The following is a 19,209-nucleotide window of genomic DNA, read 5'->3' on the forward strand; positions in this document are numbered from 1 at the left end:
GCAGAGACTGTCAGACCCAAAAGCAGCCTCAGGGCCACCGTACATCAACAAGTGAGCCCCTGGTGTCCGGACCACTTGTTGCCCAGTCTGGGTGTTTGGGAAAGTTCCAAGGAAAGATATTCACTGCTCATCGTCCCACTTCTAGGAGAATCTTCATTTCTTGTCCCCAGAATGCCACCCAGCAGGGGGTAACTGTGTGTTGGAGCCACGTGGGGCCATAGATACACACCTCAGATCCAGAGAAGATTCTCAAGTGAACACTCACAACTGACCTGGGCCCGCTGGGGCAAAAGGGCTGTGAAACTGAATTAAGCAACATGAGGCCTGAAGAGCCACCCTGCAAAGTGCTTACCAAGGGCTGACTTGAGCACAGAATTGCTGGAGAAGGGTGGTGTCACAATCCCCACAGAGTCCACAAAAGAATTAAGTAATTTCAGGTACTCCAGAGCATTAGAGAACTCACTAGAAAGAAAAGAAACAGTTCCATGGTACATCAGAATGTACAGAAGGACCATGCTCATGCCTGGCTTCGGCGTTCCAGTTCCAAGACCCAATGGCTATATTGGCCTCTGCTCCCCCTGGCCCCAATCACACCAGGCACACCCTAAGCCCTGTCCCCACCACTGACACCATTCACAGTCTCCACAGGCTTTCATTCTTCACACGTCTGGGCTGTTCCAGATGCTCCTCCCCTCAAGGCCTAGTTCAAATGTCACCTCCTCCTCCAAGTTCGCTGATCTCACCGGCAGAGCTGCCCTCCCTTCCCCGCTAAGGTGCACTCCAGTCAGGACCTGGGCCTTGTAGGAGAGTGACTCTGGCACCTGTCTGCCCCTCAGCTCTTACTCTGAGGAAGAAAGACTGTGCTTAATAGCTCTGTAAGAATAAGAAATTGCTTGGCACGCCGCATAAAGGTCTGAGGCCCCCAGATGTCCGCCCTCTGCTCAGCCCTCCACCTTCCATTCCTATGCCCTCAACAGGCCCCCCCGCCACCCCACTGCCAAAAGCAAAGCAACCTGATCACATCTCTGATCTGCTCCGAGAACTGCCTCTGCTTGGTGAAGGGATGGGGGCAAGGAGAAAGAGGGGGGAAGTGGCATACCCGGTATGGGAGGAAAGGGCACAGAGGTCAGGTCAAGGGACTCTTGTGAGGCTGCCAGGTTTGAGAAATACCCTGGAATCATTCGATTTCCCTACAGACCCTACACTAGGGATTGTTTGCTTCCAGGAACGTGGGCCTCCGGTTGCCCCCAAGCTTCCTGGGCAGTTGCCTGAGGCAGGGGCCCATTCTGGGGACATTACCAGCTCTCTTCTTCCTGTTCTCCCGCCTTCTTCTTGGCCTGAGGCTTCACCAACGACTCAACAGCTCGTTCCAGCAGGTTCTTGCAGAAGGCCTGGTGGACCTGGGCAATGGGGTCAGCTGAAGAAGAGGGGAGAGGCCTGAAAGGTTAGATAGTCTCATCATGAGCCCATCTTTGTCTTTGCAGAGAAAACAGAGGGTACTGAGAGGACCCCGAGAAACAGCTATCCGCTCTGAATGGGGATCGAACCCCCTTCTCAACCAAAGCCCACAACCACCTTGTTAGATAGTTGGAAGGTGGGGGGAGGCATGTGCGAGGGGTGCTGGGTCTCCTGGCACAGTATTCAGTACTTTCCTTCAAGGTTGGGGCTGCAAGCCTTATCAGAAAACCGAAAATGGGCAGGAGGACGGCCAGCTGAGAACAAAGTGGTGGCCGCTGCCCTGACAGGACACAGAAGCCCTGCTCCTGTTTTCCAGACCTCTGCGGCCAGCGACGGTCTGGCTGCGCTGATGAAACAAGTGGCCTTGCAAAGCTCGCCACGGCTGTCACAGCCAAGTCACCACTGGCAGGCCCAAAGTGGGGTGGCACCAGCCCCTCCCTCCCCTCACACGTACAGACACGGGGGCCTCCATCCGACCAGGACAGGGAGGCAGGACACTTCTGAGCACGTTCTGGGCCTAGAAACAGAGTCTGCACGAGGCGAGAAAGCCAGTGGAAGTCTGTGGTATAGACCAAACAGACCGTGAGGATGGGGTTGAGACTTAAGACTGCTTTTACTTTTATCCTCCCTTTTTGGTGTCGTGCACCGAAACTTCTTATATCACACAACACAGTTGTTTTTTAAAACAGGATAGCAGGGGCGCCTGGGTGGCGCAGTCGGTTAAGCGTCCGACTTCAGCCAGGTCACGATCTCGCGGTCCGTGAGTTCGAGCCCCGCGTCGGGCTCTGGGCTGATGGCCCAGAGCCTGGAGCCTGTTTCCGATTCTGTGTCTCCCTCTCTCTCTGCCCCTCGCCCGTTCATGCTCTGTCTCTCTCTGTCCCAAAAATAAATAATAAAACGTTGAAAAAAAAAAAATTAAAAAAAAAAAAAAAAAACAGGATAGCAGAAGCTCCCACACACGCCGTACCTGCAGAACACGCCGCACTCTCCCGAGGCCCCCACTTTCGAGAAAGGGGAAAGCACACAGAAAGCAGAAAGCCTACCGCTCGAGTCTGAGCACTGGGCGAGTCGCCTCCAATCACTGTCAAACACCAGGGACGGCAAGCCAGCCTCTCCTCTGATGCCTGGAGCCCTGTCCCTGCCACCACTCTAAGCACTTGCTGACCGCCTGTCGCCTATTGTTCTCTAACTGCTCCATGTCTGCTTTCCAGTGGGACCAGGAGGCCGGGCCCAGTGAGCAGCAGCCCCACACATCTTTTGTCTCCAAAGCACCCAGAACAAGGGCAAGAACGGCGTGACTGATGTGAGGACCATGGGATCTGAATGTCAGAGAGAGGCGCTGCTCACCAGGCTTGGGACCTCCCTGAGCTTTGGGGAAAACAAGACTGAGACCACCTGTGTCCCCCATGCATATGGAGCACAGTCCCCCTGAAGTACTGGTGCGTCTCATGGCTCTCCCAATACCCGGTGGCTGCAAAGGTGTTCTCACCTGGGTTCCTCTGGGCACAGTACAGACTCTCCTTGGCAGCCGACTTCACCGACCAGCTCCGCTCCATGAAAAACTTCTGGCCCAGGGGGTGGCAGAGCCAGCGCAGTGAGTCAGGGACAGCGCTGCGCTCGGGGCCACACAGGCTCTGGGCTCTGCTGAGGAAGTAGCTCTGTGGAAGGACACGGGCCAGGGGTAACACTGGGGTGGCAGAACGCTGGCTGTGGCCACCATGGGGCCATCAAAAAGCGCCACCGTGGTGGAGGCAGGCTGAGGAAAGGAGGTCAACAGGAGGGCTGGGACGCTCACAGACCTGGAGGTAAATGCCACTACTGTAACTAGGGCAAGTGGCTCTGGTGGAGCCGTCTGGACTTGGTGACCAGGTCCAACCTCCAGCAGGAGGGTTGGACAGGGCTTCGGGGCTCCTGTGGGGCCCCCGCCGCACCCTGCCCTGCTGGGTCTGCCTAATCCTCCTGGAAGCTCCCTCTGGCCCTGCTGGCATTCAACCTGCAGGGGAGGGGGTGCTTCATCGAGGAGGGGTCGCGGAGGCCTCCCGGCTGCACGCCCACTCTCAGCCCTGTGAGCACCTGTGTCCAGGCCAGGCGGCCCCTTGGATCCTGGGACTTTTCTGATCGGTCATTTTAATTACTTTTGTGGTATTTTTAGACAAAACCATGTTCTGCTCTAATTTTTCTTCTCTTTTACCTTTGAGTATGAAGAGTATATATAGTAAAGGCACACGGCAAGTGACTAGTAACTGTTAGTTACACCATCATCACACTGGAAAGCACGAGAGTGAAGGAGTAGCCCTGAGGCTTGTCCCAGGACCCATGCAGGCATGCATGCCTGTGGATGATGCCTCTCCCCCCAGAGTTGGCCTGTCAAGGGCTTTATCTGGCCCCCTAAAGAGACCTGCACCCCAGCCCTAGATGAGCCCTTGATGTGAACACCAGCTGGTGAGGAAGGATGAAGAAAGACTTTGAAAGCCGCTTTGCTGGGCAATTCGAAGCCAGTGCCCGTCTCCCCAGCCCCTCCTCTGCCGCAGGGGAGCATCACTCTAGGTCCCCAGGAATCAGAGTTGCAGGCATTAGGCCGTCTACCCATGTTTTCAGAAGTTCTATCACTTATCGAGTGAGGATATTTTTATTCCAAAACCCCTGATTTCCAACCCACAAAACCACTCAGTGCAGGCTAATCTGAATGAGGAGCTGAGCAGAGAAGGATAGGGGGGAGGGAGAAGCATAAGACCCAGAGCTCAGGGAACCTGGACGAGGGGCTGCTGGGACAGGCTTGCAGATGTAAACCTTCATACTTCCGCCCTTGCCTCCACAATGAGGGCAGCGCCTCCTTGTCCAGTTCAGTCTGATGGTTCTGACCTTTACTGGGCTCTAAGTAGCCATCAGCTAATATAACAGCTTCGGAAGACTTGAATGCCAGGGTCAGAAATAGCACCACCGAAGTGCCACTCAGGAACATAGACTGAGATGACAGACTCTCTTGGGGGGGGGGTGGGGGGTGGGGGTGGATCTGGCAATTGCTGTCTGAATCTGAGAGAGAATGACCTGGTCAAGCTGCTCTACAGATATACTTGAAGACTATCACAGCACTTAATTCACTGAAGTCTCCAGTCACGGAGCCAACAGCACTACTGGCGTTTCCTCCTCTTTGCTGGCCGCCATATTTGAGACAGGATACTGGAGAACACACGAAGAGGCACCCCTATGACCTTCTCCTGACTCTCAACAAAGCACTTGCTTAATCTGAGCTTGTAACTGCAGTGGAGGAGCCTGAATGGGACAGAGGCTGGGGGTGGGGTGGCAGCAGTCCCAGCGCCTCTTAAGTCAAAGAACCTTCTAACAGTTGCCTGCTAAGCAAGGGAGCACGAGAGCTGCTCCAGGGGAAACGGAAAACAACTGTTCCCTGAGAAGGGCCCAAACGTCAGCAAAAGAAGCAGAAACAAAGCTTGGCCAGGTTGTTTTGCAAGAGGAACCCAGAGAAGCCATTTAGAAAATCATTAAGTTAAAATACATTTTTAGGTTTGATTCTTTTTTGAAAAATTTCTTAAAATGTTTATTTACTTTTGAGAGCGAGAGAGTGCGCATGTGTGAGAGCGGGTGCATGAGTGGGGGGAGGGGCAGAGAAAGAGGGAAACACAGAACTAGAAGCAGGCTCCAGGCTCTGAGCTGTCAGCACGGAGCCCGAAGTGGGGCCCGAACTCACAAACTGAGATCATGACCTGAGCCGAAGTCGGATGCTTAACCGACTGAGCCACCCAGGTGTCCCTAAGCTTAATTCTTGAGAAAAACCTTAGTTGTAAGAAATTTCACTGTGAGTGTGTGTGTAAGCTGGAATTTGGTGATTTGAATTAATAAGAAATATAAATCCTGGGATACAGTCTCCACAGCATAATTTCCAGAAGGAAAACTAAAAAAGTAACTTCCGTTGCTCTTCAATTTGCTTGGCATTATCACCTTATGATAATTTCCCTAAATTTTACAGACACCAGAATCTACCCAAGCTGCGGGTGTGAGCCCCCTCCCCTCTAAGTCATCTGCTAACTGCCAAACTGAGCAGCTGTGGCTGGAGACTCAGAACTGCTTAGATCCCAAGAGCCACCCTGTACCACCCAGCCAGTCCCGATTCCACAGTCCTCCCACACCGGGCTTCCCCTATGGTTCTCAAACTGTGTGCCAAGCACTCTGAAAGCAACATCCTGAACTTGGGAGGGGCGCCACCGGATATTTTACAGGGGATATTTTCTGAGGTAAATAAATACAGCCATGCTCAACACAAGTCAGACACCAGGTAAACTAGTAAATGGGGGTGGTTGGAAGTCTCAATGGGAGATTGCACGACCTTCCTTTGGATGATATCACACCTTTAAGAAGCTGGGTTTTTAGAGGCTGTTGTAATAAAAAGCAAGTGCTGCATGAAAATCACTGTGGAACAGGAGACGAAATTGGTGGTGTTACTCTGATTTCAAAGTTTGAGAAGGTATGTGGTACCCAACAGACACATGTACCCCAGTAGTAAGTAACCATGGTTATCAAGAATAAAAATATTATTTCCTTGGGGCGCCTGGGTGGCTCAGTCGGTTGAGCGTCCGGCTTCGCCTCAGGTCATGATCTCGCAGTCTGTGAGTTTGAGCCCAGCGTTGGGCTCTGTGCTGACAGCTCGGGGCCTGGAGCCTGCTTCGGATTCTGTGTCCCCCCCCCTCTCTCTGCCCTGCCCCACTCGTGCTCTCTGTCTCTGTCTCAGAAATAAATAAAACATTAAAAAAAATATTATTTCTTCTTTCAATTTTGTGTATATTTTTTAATGGCTACTAAATTGTTAAGAGATAAATATGTATCAAGATATCAAGATGTCTGTACCTAATGAATTAAATGGAACTGTTAGGTATTTCTGGGGCGCCTAGGTGGCTAAGTGTCAGACTCTTGATTTCCGCTCAGGTCATGATCTCATGGTTCATGGGTTTGAGCCCCATGTCGGGCTCTGCACTGAGTGTAGAACCTGTTTGGGATTCTCTCTCCCTCTCTCTCAGCCCCTCCCCAACTTGTGCACGCTCTCTCAAAATAAATAAACATTAAAAAAATTAAACAGAACCGTTAGGTATTTCCTTTAGCCCACGGAACCATGAAAAAATTACTGAGACACAAAGGGTGCCATGAGCTGAGAAAGATTGCAAACCTCTGGTCTAAATCATTTTCACAGAGGCCAGCCCTCCACCTGCCTTCAAAGTCTGACTCATTTGCTAGCTAAATATATTTGGCTGAATTCAAAGCTTCTTCTTCCTCTTTAGGAGAGTACTATCTGGGTCTCCTAATCTGTCCCCTCCCAAGAGAAGCAAACAGATGAAAGGGGCAGTTACCTTCCTAGGAATCAGTTCCTCTCCTCTGCCCACCTTACTGAAAATGCAAATTTGGCAATACATCAAGTGTTCCAGATATTTTTGGCCTTTGAGTGAGTGTCACCATCTCTAGAGATTTAACCTCAAGAGACATTTCTACAAGTGGGTGAGGAGAGTGTGTGACGACTCTCTCTGCAGCACCAGAACCGCAAATCCTGGAAACAACCCCAGGGCCCGACAGCAAACGTGCCGAGGTACCAAGTCCCCCGGCGGAATAAGGAGGCAACAAAGAAAGGGGCCCAAGACTTACCGTTTGGTTGAAAAAAGCAAGTGGTAAACCAGGGTTTCTGGTATGATCACACCAAGTAGATTATAATGCATATATATTAGTACATGCAAGAAGAAAATTCTGAGGAAGTACACATCACATTGTTCACTGCTTGTCAGGCATACCAAATCTTTTTGAGGATGGAGCCTCATGGGCAGGGACAGTTTTAAGGGAAACACTTTCCTGATCTTCAGCTGCCACACATACACCTTCCTCAAATGGGCTGAGTCCCTCTGAAGGGTAGCTGCGTCTTGGCAATAAGGACAATCAAAACCCCAGAGGGACTTCTGGGATGACAGGATGATCCTAAAATTTATAGGGGGAGGTAACACTAGTCACTAAAGCTAGAGGGCTGATACATGCAGATATCAGGACATATTAGAAGACTCGACCATTAGGGGTGTGTGGTGTTGTGCAATGAACAGATCAGAGCATCCAGAGGCAGACTCGTTATATACGGACACTTGATTTATGAAAAAATCACTTGGTGCAGAGCAGAACGGAGAGTCATTTTAGTAAGAGTCTGGGGCAGGGAGACATTCAAGTGGAAAAAAAAAAGTAGCTCTTGCATGCCTACCTCCATCTCATACAAAAAATCAACTCCTGGTAGATATGGACTTGGATGTGGAAAAAAAAAGTCCAGTGTCTCGCAGACAACAGAGGAAAGTGTCTTCACAAGTGAGATAGGGCAGAGATTCACTGAACAGGACACAAAGTGTATGTAACGGAAAAGACTAATCATCCGATTTGACAAATATTCAGAACTTGTGCTCATCAGTTGACGCCATTTAGAGAGAGACTAGGCAAGCCCCAGAGGGAGAAAGATCCATACAAAGCACACATCCAACAAAGGTTTGGAGCCAGAACAAAGAACTCCTTGAATCAATAAAAAGACCAGCATCCCAAAGAAATAGGTAGGACTCTTCTGTGGTTTTCACAAAAAAGAAGATCCAAACGGCCAATGAAAAGGTGCTCGACATCACTAATCCCCTGGGAGTTACAAGTGAAAACTATCAGGCACCACCAAAAGGGCCAGAGATGACACTATCCTCTGTTCGGTGGGGATGTGGAGCTGGAACTTTCTTTCATACACTGCTGGCGGAGTGGCAACTGGTACGTCTGCTTTGGGAAACCGTTAAGCAGCGTCTACCAAAGCTGAACATCCACGTAACCGCTGACCTAGCAACACCAGCCCTAGAAATGCAATCTCATGCTCACCAAAAGATGAATGTTCACCGCGGCACTATTCCCAATAACCAAGGACAGGAAACAACTCAGCAGTCCATCTATAAGTCTAGTCATAGAATGGAATACTATAAAGCAATGAGAATAGACCATCCGTAACTATATGCAACAACACATATGAATCTCACACATGACACTGAGCAAAAGCACATACTGTAGGACTCCCCTCGTGCAAAGTTCCGAGGCAAAACATGCGAAGTGATCAGGATGGTGATCACTCTGGCTGGAGAGCTTAGGGGTAGGGGTAGTTTGCTAACTGCAAGGGGGCCCAAGGGACACTTCTGGGGTCCTGGTCATGTTCTGTTCTTGATCTGTCTGCTGGTTTTATGAGTGCATTCACTCTGTGCAGTCACTGAACTGTGCACTTATGATTTACGTACTTTTCTACATGCATGTTATACTTTAACAAAAAGTTTATAAAGGGGCACCTGGGTGGCTCAGTTGGTTAAGCATTCGACTCTTGATTTTGGCTCAGGCCGTGATCTCACAGTTCGTGAGATCAAGCCTCAAGCTGGGCTCTGTGCTGACAGTGCGGGGCCTGCTTGGGATTCCCTCCCTCTCTCTCTCTCCCCCTCCCCTGCTCATACACTCTCTCTCAAAAACAAATAAGCAAACTTTAATAAAAGTTTATAGAAATAACAAATGAAGAGGCAGATTAAACTATGGTGACCGAATTCAGAATAATGGTTATCTTTGTAGGGGGCAGTGTGAGTGAAAGCCTGCAAAAACTTCTGGGCATGATGGGAAGTCCTACTTCTTTTTTTTTTTTTTTTTTGAGAGAGAGAGATCAAGAGAGAGAGAGATCACACAAGCATGAGCGGGGGAGGGGCACAGAGGGAGGGAGAGAGAGAATCCCAAGCAGGCTCCATGCTGTCAGTGCAGAGTCTGATGCAGGGCTCAATCTCAGAAGCTGTGAGATCATGACCTGAGCTGAAAACAAGAGTCAGCACTTAACTGACTGAGCCACCCAGGCACCCTCTTCTTCTATTTTTTCAAAGATTTTATTTTTAAGTACTCTCTACACTCAGCATGGGGCTTGAACTCACAACCCTGAGATCAAGAGTCACATGTTCCACCAACTGAGCCAGTTGGGCGCCCCAGAAGTCCTACTTCTTGGCTCTGGGCAGTTGTTACAAGCTGTAAATTAAAATGTGCACATTTTTCTGTATGTGCATTGTATTTTGATAAAATTAAGGTCTTCAAAACACCTTTGCGGGGGCACGAAGTTACAAGTGTGATAACATGCCTATGTTATCAGACATTAGGACAAACAAATGGAATAGGGAAACAGCCTGGCTGATGCCTACTGCTCTTAGCCTAGATTGGCCTTGCCCGGAAATGCCACCTTGACTTCTCTGAAGACTGGGTTAAGAGCCCAGTGTGTTCTCTGGGCAGCCAAATAAGCCTTGCACTCACCTACTGTCCTTAAGGCCTGTTCCTTGTCTGAATTCCCTGCCAGACTGTGTGCTCCCTGAGGACAGGGCAAATGTCTTGCTCACTGCTGCATTTCCACTGCAGAGGATGCCTGGCCTAGAGCAGGGACTCGGTAACGTTTGCTGAACGAACATGTTATCTAGGGTCACTGAGACAAGATTGAGACACAGAAAGTACACTGGGCTTTCCCATGCTCTCTGTCACCTAGACTGTGGTGACACACTTCAGGAAACATCAGTGTCACCACAGGGCACATTCCTATTCATCAGCTCATCAGTGTCATTACTGAGATACGCCAACAAACGGAGATGTGATCGTTCTGTTCTGAACACGGCTGATGTATTCAGCAGCCTACTCAAAGAGAGCACCGAATAAAACATGCCTGTTTCTGCTGGAGTAAGAAAGCCTGAGGTCAGCAGATGCTGTGAGCTAGTTGATAACAAGGACTGTGAATTAGCCAACTCTGAATTCCCAAGGCTGGCCCCATGCCGGGCACAACGGAGGCGCCTGATAACAGCAGTTCCTGCCCTGGGTCTGACCTGAGTTCCTTGAAGACGTGCACGGTTTCCCGTTTCTGGACTCACAGTGCTGTGATTAAGGTATGTAATCACTACCTTTCTTTGTGAATAAAAACACCAGGAGACACAACCAGAAAATTTCAAAAATCTTTATGACCACAACGGGGCACCTAGGTGGCTCAGTCAGTTAAGCATCTGACTCTTGACTTTGGCTCAGGTCATGATCTCATGGTTTGTGGGTTTGAGCCCCATGTTAGGCTGTGCACTGACAGTGCAGAGACTGCTTGGGATTCTCTCTCTCTACGCCACCCCCCTCTTGCGCTTTCTCTCTCAAAAATAAACTTAAAAAAAAATTTTTTTTTATGACCACTTGAAGAGCAGAAGTCATATATTTAACCCCTTGAATCCAGGTCACTCTGTATCACTGAGTCCATCTTACTTCAGGTGCCAAAATGTCCCACTTCTGCTTATAAGAGCCATAAGGGTGTGGGGTTTTTTTTTTTCTTTTTTTTTTTGGCAGGGGGGGTCTGTTTTGTTCAGTGCCATAAATATTTGTGAAATAGCCTAGTGGATGAATACCTACTCCTCTAGATAGTCAGCACCCAAAGGCAGACCCACACCCGTTTTTGCATCTTAGCTCCTGGCTGGGGAAGGGCGCTTGGTGCAGGTCTGCAGAGGGGACCTGCAGGGTACTCACCGCCAGGAAGCCCAGCTTGCCCCCACAGCGGGTCTTGAGCCCCACGGCAGCAGTCAGATGGATCTCAACCAACATGCTCGGCGGGACTTTCTCTTCTGCACACTCAGCCAGGTTCACGGCGCACAAAGCCATGTGCACATCTGAACAGGCAGATCCTGCAGGAAGCTTCCCTGTGGCAGGCAGACACAGACACTGATGTTAACACATTCCTCCAAACCAAGGTTTTCTCTAGTGCAGTCAGAGTGAGAGCAGAAGGACTGAAGACAGTACTTGGACTCTGTCATCAGATGGTCCTGGATGGGATGCTAGGCTCTGCGACTCAGTAGCTCCTTTCTACCTCATAGGTTCCTTTCTACCTCATAGGCTGTTGGGGACAAGAGAAAATGCATGTTAAGTACCCGGCACATGGCACATGGGACGTATAAATGGGAGCCACTATGACTGCAGGCTGTTGTACGGGACTCGGAGATGTGCACTGCAACATTTTCCAAACAGTGCCAACAGCACAACCATGTTCTGCTAACACACCCTATGCCTCCAAATATCGGAGGAGGTGATAAAAATTAGAAAACAAAGAAAACAAAATTGCCGTTAATTTATTTTCATTTTAAAAGAATCTACAGTATATAAGCACGCATCTTTTTGATGGAGAAGTAACATAAAACAGCCAGGACAGCCAGACACATCACAGGTTAGTAGGTGGAAGGCTAGGAAAAGCTTACTACACCTCCCATATGAGGGTCGCACAGCTCACATGGTGTGACCTTGAAGTCACGGGCCAAAGTGTCCTTGCATAGGCACGGGGGCTCATCAAGGCTGCGAGGCTTTCATGCTGTTTCTTGCTTTGGTCCGCACTACAGGGCTGGGAGGTGGCTAGGGCGAGCAGTCCCCTCGTTTTGCTAAGGGAGGCTCAGCTTCAGGGGTGGCCCCATGTCAAAGGTCCAGACGGTGGCCTCCTGACCTCATTAGCCCCACGTTCTTCCCACGGGGCCACCCTGCCTGCCCCGTCTTTTTATCAGCCCTTACACTTTGTTCTGCACAGGCATCGGGTGTTGGTCTCCCTCAAGAGGCACAATCTGGCTTTCTCTTTTCAGGGGAGGGAGGATGGAAGCGATGTGGGGACCATACTTTAGTCACCTGTCCTCTCAGTGCCTTGTATAAAGCCAGGTACACAGAGCATCCAGCAAATGTGGAGGGAATGAGTGATGGGAACTATCCCAGCTGGTATAGTTCCAGACCCCAGGTGGGGCTCCTCCCTGGGAATGTCCTTCTGCCTGGAAGGCACATCCCCTTCCACACAGCTGGCGTCCTCTACGCATCCTGTCATGCAAAGCCAAGACTTTTCAGAAAGCTTCCTGAAACCCTCCTCAACAAGTACCCCCTCCCTCCCGCCTCCCGACTGAAGCCCCATCCTCTGCTACCACTACCACACTAAACTGTCATTCACTTGCTGACCAGCCTGCCTATCCTTAGAGCAGGAGTTTGTTGAAAGAAATAAATGATATTCCATTGAATATAAGATGACATCAATTTTAAGTTTACTATTAATTTTAGGTACCACTAAGGAAAAAACAGTGCCAATTCACCCATTCCATATCTCTGTGATTCCATATCACTGTGTAAATAAGGGACACAACCCAAGGGTAGAGATGTTAATGTGAAAAAATGTGCATCTTAAACTGATGAGCTGCAGTAACGAGCTATCTTTACAGCCATGAGTGTGGGTGGAAGGCCTGTCTAACCATTCGAGAAGAGTAGTGTAAAAAGGGCTTCAACTGGGACCAAAAACTGGCAAACCAAGCCAGGGTGGAGATGGCACGGGGCACCTTAAGGCCAGCCGGCAGTGGTAGCTGCACCCCCCACCTCACCTGTGATGTGCAGCTGGTGCAGCCTGTGATAGGCCAGGGCTGCGTCCCGGGCGCTGGCCTTAGCTTCGTCCTCGAAGCCTGCTGCAGTGGCTGGGGTGGCCCGCCGGCGCTGGAAGACCTTCTTGAGCAGCCAACGCACCAGGCGCAACTTCTGCAGGCTGTAGCGAATCACATTCCAGGAGAGGCTGCAGGCCAGGTCCAGGCGGGAGGTGGGCAGCGCCCGGCCCAACACTGATAGGCAGGTCTGTAGATTGGCCGCGGCAGCCGCAAAATCCCCCTAGAAAGCAGCAAGAGGTATAATGTTCGCTGGCCTTGCTGTGGCCTTTTTATTTTGCTTTACCAAAAACTTTTACCCTCCCTTCACTCCCTAGATTATCAGAGTAAAAAAATCACTAGGAACCTTATCCTCCAGAAAGAATGATCGCTGACATTTTCATATGTTTTCTCCTGGCTTTTTTTTTTACTAAATTGGGATTGTACTGTGGTCTATCTATGATCAAATATTATTCACAAATTCCCATAGTAGTTTTATACATAAGATGATAAAATGGATTTAGATGATCTTTTAGGCTTTTATGTTCTCAAAGTGTGGTTCCCGGAGACAAGTAGCGTCAGCCCCTGGGATCTTGTTAGAAATGCAAATTCTTGGTCCTCCAGCCCCACCCTCCCCCACCTATAGAAACCGCCTCTCTCTGAGAACCACGGCTTTAGACAAACACATGGCAAAACTACTGTAACCAAGGATCTGGATGAACTACTCTTTGCCAGCCTGAGAGGTTCTAATGGAGCATCTATGGCTCTGTATTGGAAGACCTCTTTCTGCCTCTGTTTCTCTCATCAATGGGAAACAGAACGAAGCCATCCTCTCCTTTCCCGTGTCCTGCGGTGAGTACGACACCCGTATTTCCTCCCTGTACCATTATGGGAAGTGGATCGGGACAAAGGGAGCACCCTCTCCCAGCTGATGCACAGCTTCTAACACACTCTGGTGTGTTAGAACACACCTGCCTCCTGGTCCCTTCTCACCCCCAGGGCCCTCTCACGGCACTTCAAGTAACACCGCTCAGACAGAGGATCCCACAGCTCCAGCGCTCCCGACCCTGGAGTCAATGCCACATCATTTCCATTCCACTTTACGGCTCAAATATTTCCCAAGTCAGTCTTTCCTTTCCATTCCAGGTTCTTACCACCTCTCGACAGGTCTATTCCAGGAGCTGCGACCCTGCCTCTGTGTATTCGGTGCCCCCTCCTCCCAACCCCACACTTCACACAGCTGCCAGAATGACATTCATTAAACACAGACCTGAACCTGCCTTTAAGACACACATCTTGAAATTTTTTTTTTCTGGGAATAGTCCCGCTTCAAGGGATAGGCCCCCAACAACCACATCTACATTCCAGTACCCACAGCCCTCGGCATGGCTGACAGCTCCAGGCTGGTCAATCAGATTCTCTCTTGTGGGCACTGCAGCCTGCAGGAGGGGAGGGTGGCCTGTAGTGTACTGCCGCCAAGGACTGTTCTGCTTCTGGTGCCTCTGACATGTGATGTTTAACTCTTCCTTTGATGCTGTGTGTTGCCCCAGAATCCTCCCCATAAAATTTCCTTTGTTGATTTCTATTTTTTTTTTTTACTTAAAAAAATTTTTTTTCTTTTAATGTTTACTTATTTTGAGAGAGAAAGACAGAGTGGAAGTGGGGGAGGTGCAGAGAGAGAGGGAGACACAGAATCCAAAGCAGGCTCTAGGCTCTGAGATGTCAGCACAGAGCCCAACATGGGGCTGGAACTCGTGAACCATGAGACCATGACCTGAGCTGAAGTCGGACACTTAACTGACTGAGCCACCCAGGCGCCCCTGTTGATTTCTAATTTTTTTTTTTAAATTTCTATTTAAAAAAAAAATTTTTTTTAACGTTTATTTATTTTTGAGACAGAGAGAGACAGAGCGTGAATAGGGGAGGGGCAGAGAGAAGAGAGACACAGAATCTGAAACAGGATCCAGGCTCTGAGCTGTCAGCACAGAGCCCGACGCGGGGCTCGAACTCACGGACCGCGAGATCATGACCTGAGCCGAAGTTGGACGTTTAACCGACTGAGCCACCCAGGCGCCCCTATTTTTTTTTTTTAAATGTTTGTTTACTTTTGAGAGAGAGAAAAGAAAAACAGCTCAAGTGGGGGAGGGGCAGAGAGAGAGGGAGACACAGAATCTGAAGCAGGCTCCAGGCTCCAGGCAGTCAGCAGAGAGCCGGATGTGGGGCTTGAACCAATGAACTGTGAGATCATGACCTGAGCTGAAGTTTGATGCTTAACTGACCGAGCCACCCAGGTGCCCCTCTTTATTGATTTCAAAAGAAAACATTCAGCTAATTTTCCTGCTCAAAAACCTTCCTGGTTCTCCTTAGGAAAAAATCCCCAAATCAGTTACTAGTCAAAGACCTCTCCAATTTGGGCCCTAGATACACTTCCAGCCTTAGCCCTCACCTGTCCCAGACATATCCTATAACTCCAGACATACTGACCCACCTGCTGATCACCAAATATCCCATCTATTCAAGACTTCTCCACCTGGAAGGTCCTCCCTCCCTGACCACTCTCTGCTCAGGTCCCAGATTCCTTCGGCCAGAATTTGTCCTTCCTGCCCCAACCCCTGCAGCACTTTCTTCTTCCTCTGTCACAGCACAGACTGCAGATCCTCCCATGTCCGTGGAATCACTGACACATAGGTGTCCTCTCACCTGCTGCCCTGTGACTGTCAGGGGCAGGGTCCCGTCCTGCTCTTGCCACCCCCAAGCACCTATGACAGGACTTTATACACTGGCTACTCAATGTTAAGTCACTGAGTTATCAGCTGAGCCTGGGGGAGGAAGGGGGGAGGTGGACGGCAGGACTCACCCTGGCGAGGTCCAGGTCTGCCTGCTTTCGGTGCCTCCAGAAGGTGACCGAGGAGCGTGAATGTGGCGGGATCACTGGCTCCCCGTGGACCAGCAGCTTCACAAAGACGCTCAGGACAATCACACCATTCACCAGCCATAAGAGGATCGTTGGCATCATCCAGTCAAACCAGCCCCCAGAGCCTAAAGAGGAACATCTCAGCTGAGCCAGGAGGAAAGGCCTCCCAGAGCAGACGTAGGGGACCGCAGGGCACCTTGTGACCCCCAGCATTTGACAGGTAAGAGCCTTCTACCTCACTTTCAGAAGAAGTGTGGATGACAAGATTGCTTCATTTAGTAACAATGTCTAAATGCTTTAGGTAGGGATCACTATCAGCAAATCTGGGACAGTTCTGTAGCCTAAACAGGAACCCTGTAGCCCTTGTCATTATGGAGCTGGGTGCCACAAAAGTCTGTGTTAGTCAAGGTGGGGTCGGACCACTGGTTTCATGACTCAGGCAAAAATATCACATCTTCCTTCAAATAGGTATACCCCCACTTCCCTTATCCCTGCCCCCATGACAACAGCAGTGTGGGTTCCTGATTTGTTCTGTTCTTACTGAACTTGGGCTTGCCCTGCTACTTCCAAAATGTGGCTTATGCCAGTCCCTACCAGGCCTGCGACAAAAGCCCTTCGGGACCCCGTGAATGAGCAGAGCATTTTGCACACGCAGGGCCCATCTCCTGCCACAGCAGCCCACCCATGCTTTGGTGGCACGAAGGGCCCTCTACCTACCTGACTCAAGGGACAGTATGCTGCGGCCGGAGCCAGAGTACGGGTGCTGGTCAGAGCTGGGGGCCCCTCTCCACCGCAGCAGGGCAGTCAGGGGGTTAAAGGAGAGGCACAGGAAGGTGAGGACACACAGCAGAATTCGAGAGCGGTCCACCATGCCCAGGGCTACAGGAGGAGAGTCCGGCTCATCTTTGACCTTCAAGACAGGGGAGAGAGATTGGAATGAACATCACATGGGTTTTTGCAGCATTTTACTAACATTTATATATGTATTGGAGTCAGACTGGGAGATTTAAATTTAAGACCACCAAATCAGACAGGAATAGAGCCAGGAGGCAACTAAGAAGTCCACAGCTCTCCCACTGCTTCTCAAACCCTGGCACGCTCGCCCTCTTGCCACCCGAGACAAGGACATGTTCTGAAGACCAAAGGTAGAGGAGTCCTACTTATAAAACAGAGCTCTGTCACAGAAGAGAACATTATGCATGATTTTGTTTCTGTAGAATTCCACAACGGACAAACTCATCGGAAGTGGCAGAAAGCAGATCAGTAGCTGTCTGAGGCTGGAGGGGGTTGTGTGAACTACCTGCCATGGTATATGAAGGGGCTTTGTGGGTGATGGAAATATCTTGATTACAGTGATAGTTACATAAGCGTCTATACTTGTTAAAACTCAACAAACTGCATGCAGGTGTGTTTTACTGTGTGTAAATTAAACATCAGCACAGTTGATTAAAGGTATCCAACTTCAGTATGGATCTACTTGCGGGAGTCTGCCTGTTGTAAAAGCATCATGTTGCTTTTCTTCCCTCCCCATTTCACAGAGGGACAACTGGAGGCAGAGGCCTGCCTGCCCGGGGAGCCTTCCTCTAAGGGAGGAAGCCTAGAGCCAGATCTCCCTGGATCCCGGAGTGCACATACTATACCACTCCTTTTCGATATTTGAAAGCCATCTGAAAATGTCCTCTGAGGACAGATACCTAGCTAATTCAACGTATCTACCATATGGTCTTTTGTTATCAAACAGAATCACATTTATGAAATATTTCAAGACTAGAGCTCCGTCAGTAAAATTAAGTACGTGTTACTACAACAGTTTGATCAAAAACTTAGGCTACAAGGGAAGTTTGTGCTTTCGAAGTCAGAAATTGCCAATGGTCTCTGCAGGTTCCCCAGGCTAGATCATTAAGCTCGAGCCTCTTTTGGCTAATTCCATTAAACAATTGCCAGGGGCTTTCTTTGACAATTAAAGGCCCTGGGTTAGAATGTTTTTTGTTAGATTGCAAATTGTAATCATTTCCAGAAGAGGACCCAGAGGCAGCCTTGCCCTAAACCAACTGAACAACCTCAAAAAGTGGTCTTGCCAGGCCCATTATGGGCGAAGGATGTAATGAGGCGCCTCCGGCAACTCCTCGTGCTGGCGTGACAGCTGCTGTGTGTTCCCGTTCTGAATCTGGCCCTTAATCCTCTCAGATGGTCTCTTTCAGCAAGGACCAGTTAAGACCAGACGACACTGAACCACTTAAGCAGATTCTGTGGGGGTGGGGGAGACAGGAGGACCTGACTAATTTCATTGAATTCCTAGTCTTCTCCAGCCCCGGTCCTCTGAACACCTGGCCTGGCCCTTGCTGGCAGCTTCTTCCACAATTAACTCAGGAGAGATGGGGAAGATCCAAGGATCAGGGGATTTCAGAAGCTCATACCTTTGCATCATCCAACAGAGGGCTTCCTGGCTCAGAGTCGATGGAATAGGGGGAGAAGCCAGCCTGCGACCCTGAGTCCGAGGCCGGAGGGGACATCAGAAGGACATTCTGATTAAAGTCATCGATCTTCAGCTCCACATCATTGTCCACCAGGCTGCCTAGGTCGATGCCCTTCAGGAGCTCTGCAAAGAAAACCACATCTGGCAAATGGTCTGTTTCTACAGAGCCCGCCTGGGCCAGGGCTGGGCTGGGTGAGGGGCACATGGTCCTTGCTCTTGCTTCACCTCTGAAGGCATCCTGTACACATCAGTGGGTCCTCCCCAGTGCCCAGCACAGGACTTCTACAACCGGAAGTGAGCTTACTCACTGTTTTTCTGATTTGCCAGCTTCAGCACCATGTTCTCCTGGCGCAGTTTATGATTAACCTGCTGCAGGTATTTGATGTAGTCAATGGCCTTCCTCAGGACGCCAGACTTGTGCATCTGGGAAGGAAGATGGGTGAAAAGACAGTGGCATCGCTGCAGGCTGCAGAGCGAGAGGGGAGAGACCCAGAGCTCATGGGGTGAAGGCGTGGCTCCAGGTTCAGATGCTGCCTCACTCACTGATTAGCTGTGCAACCCAGGACAAGTTACCCAACATCTGTGAACCTCATTTTCCTCGTCCTTAAAATGAGGATAATGATAATATATGAATCACCGGCTTGTAGTGAGGGTAAAATGAGATAATACATGTAAAGAGAGTAGCCCCTGGTCTGGTGCATAGTGACACTCGATAAATAAAAATTAGCTAGTACTCCCACTTCTTATAATAATCTTAGAACCAAAACAAAACTTTATTACTTTAATTTTTTAAAATTAAAAAATTAAATTTAAAGAGAGAGACAGAGAGAAAGTACGAGCAGGGGAGGGGCAGAGAGAGGAGGAGTCACAGAATCTGAAGCAGGCTCTAGGCTCTGAGCTGT

The 19,209-nt window shown here is 49.7% G+C and overlaps 1 protein-coding gene across 1 annotated transcript in view; it reads right to left on the reverse strand.

Annotated features, from left to right (window-relative positions):
- SREBF2 (sterol regulatory element binding transcription factor 2) overlaps positions 1-19,209 on the reverse strand; it is a 58,666-nt gene that overhangs the window by 9,886 nt on the left and 29,571 nt on the right. Inside the window, 9 exon segments of the mRNA XM_040490694.1 lie at positions 353-462; positions 1,300-1,417; positions 2,948-3,116; positions 11,017-11,186; positions 12,885-13,161; positions 15,775-15,956; positions 16,549-16,741; positions 18,249-18,430; positions 18,616-18,730. Coding sequence (XP_040346628.1) covers positions 353-462; positions 1,300-1,417; positions 2,948-3,116; positions 11,017-11,186; positions 12,885-13,161; positions 15,775-15,956; positions 16,549-16,741; positions 18,249-18,430; positions 18,616-18,730 — 1,516 coding nt within the window.

This window comes from Herpailurus yagouaroundi, unplaced genomic scaffold (genome assembly GCF_014898765.1).
Source record: "Herpailurus yagouaroundi ecotype Mexico unplaced genomic scaffold, PumYag 182, whole genome shotgun sequence".
Taxonomy (NCBI): Eukaryota; Metazoa; Chordata; class Mammalia; order Carnivora; family Felidae; genus Herpailurus; species Herpailurus yagouaroundi.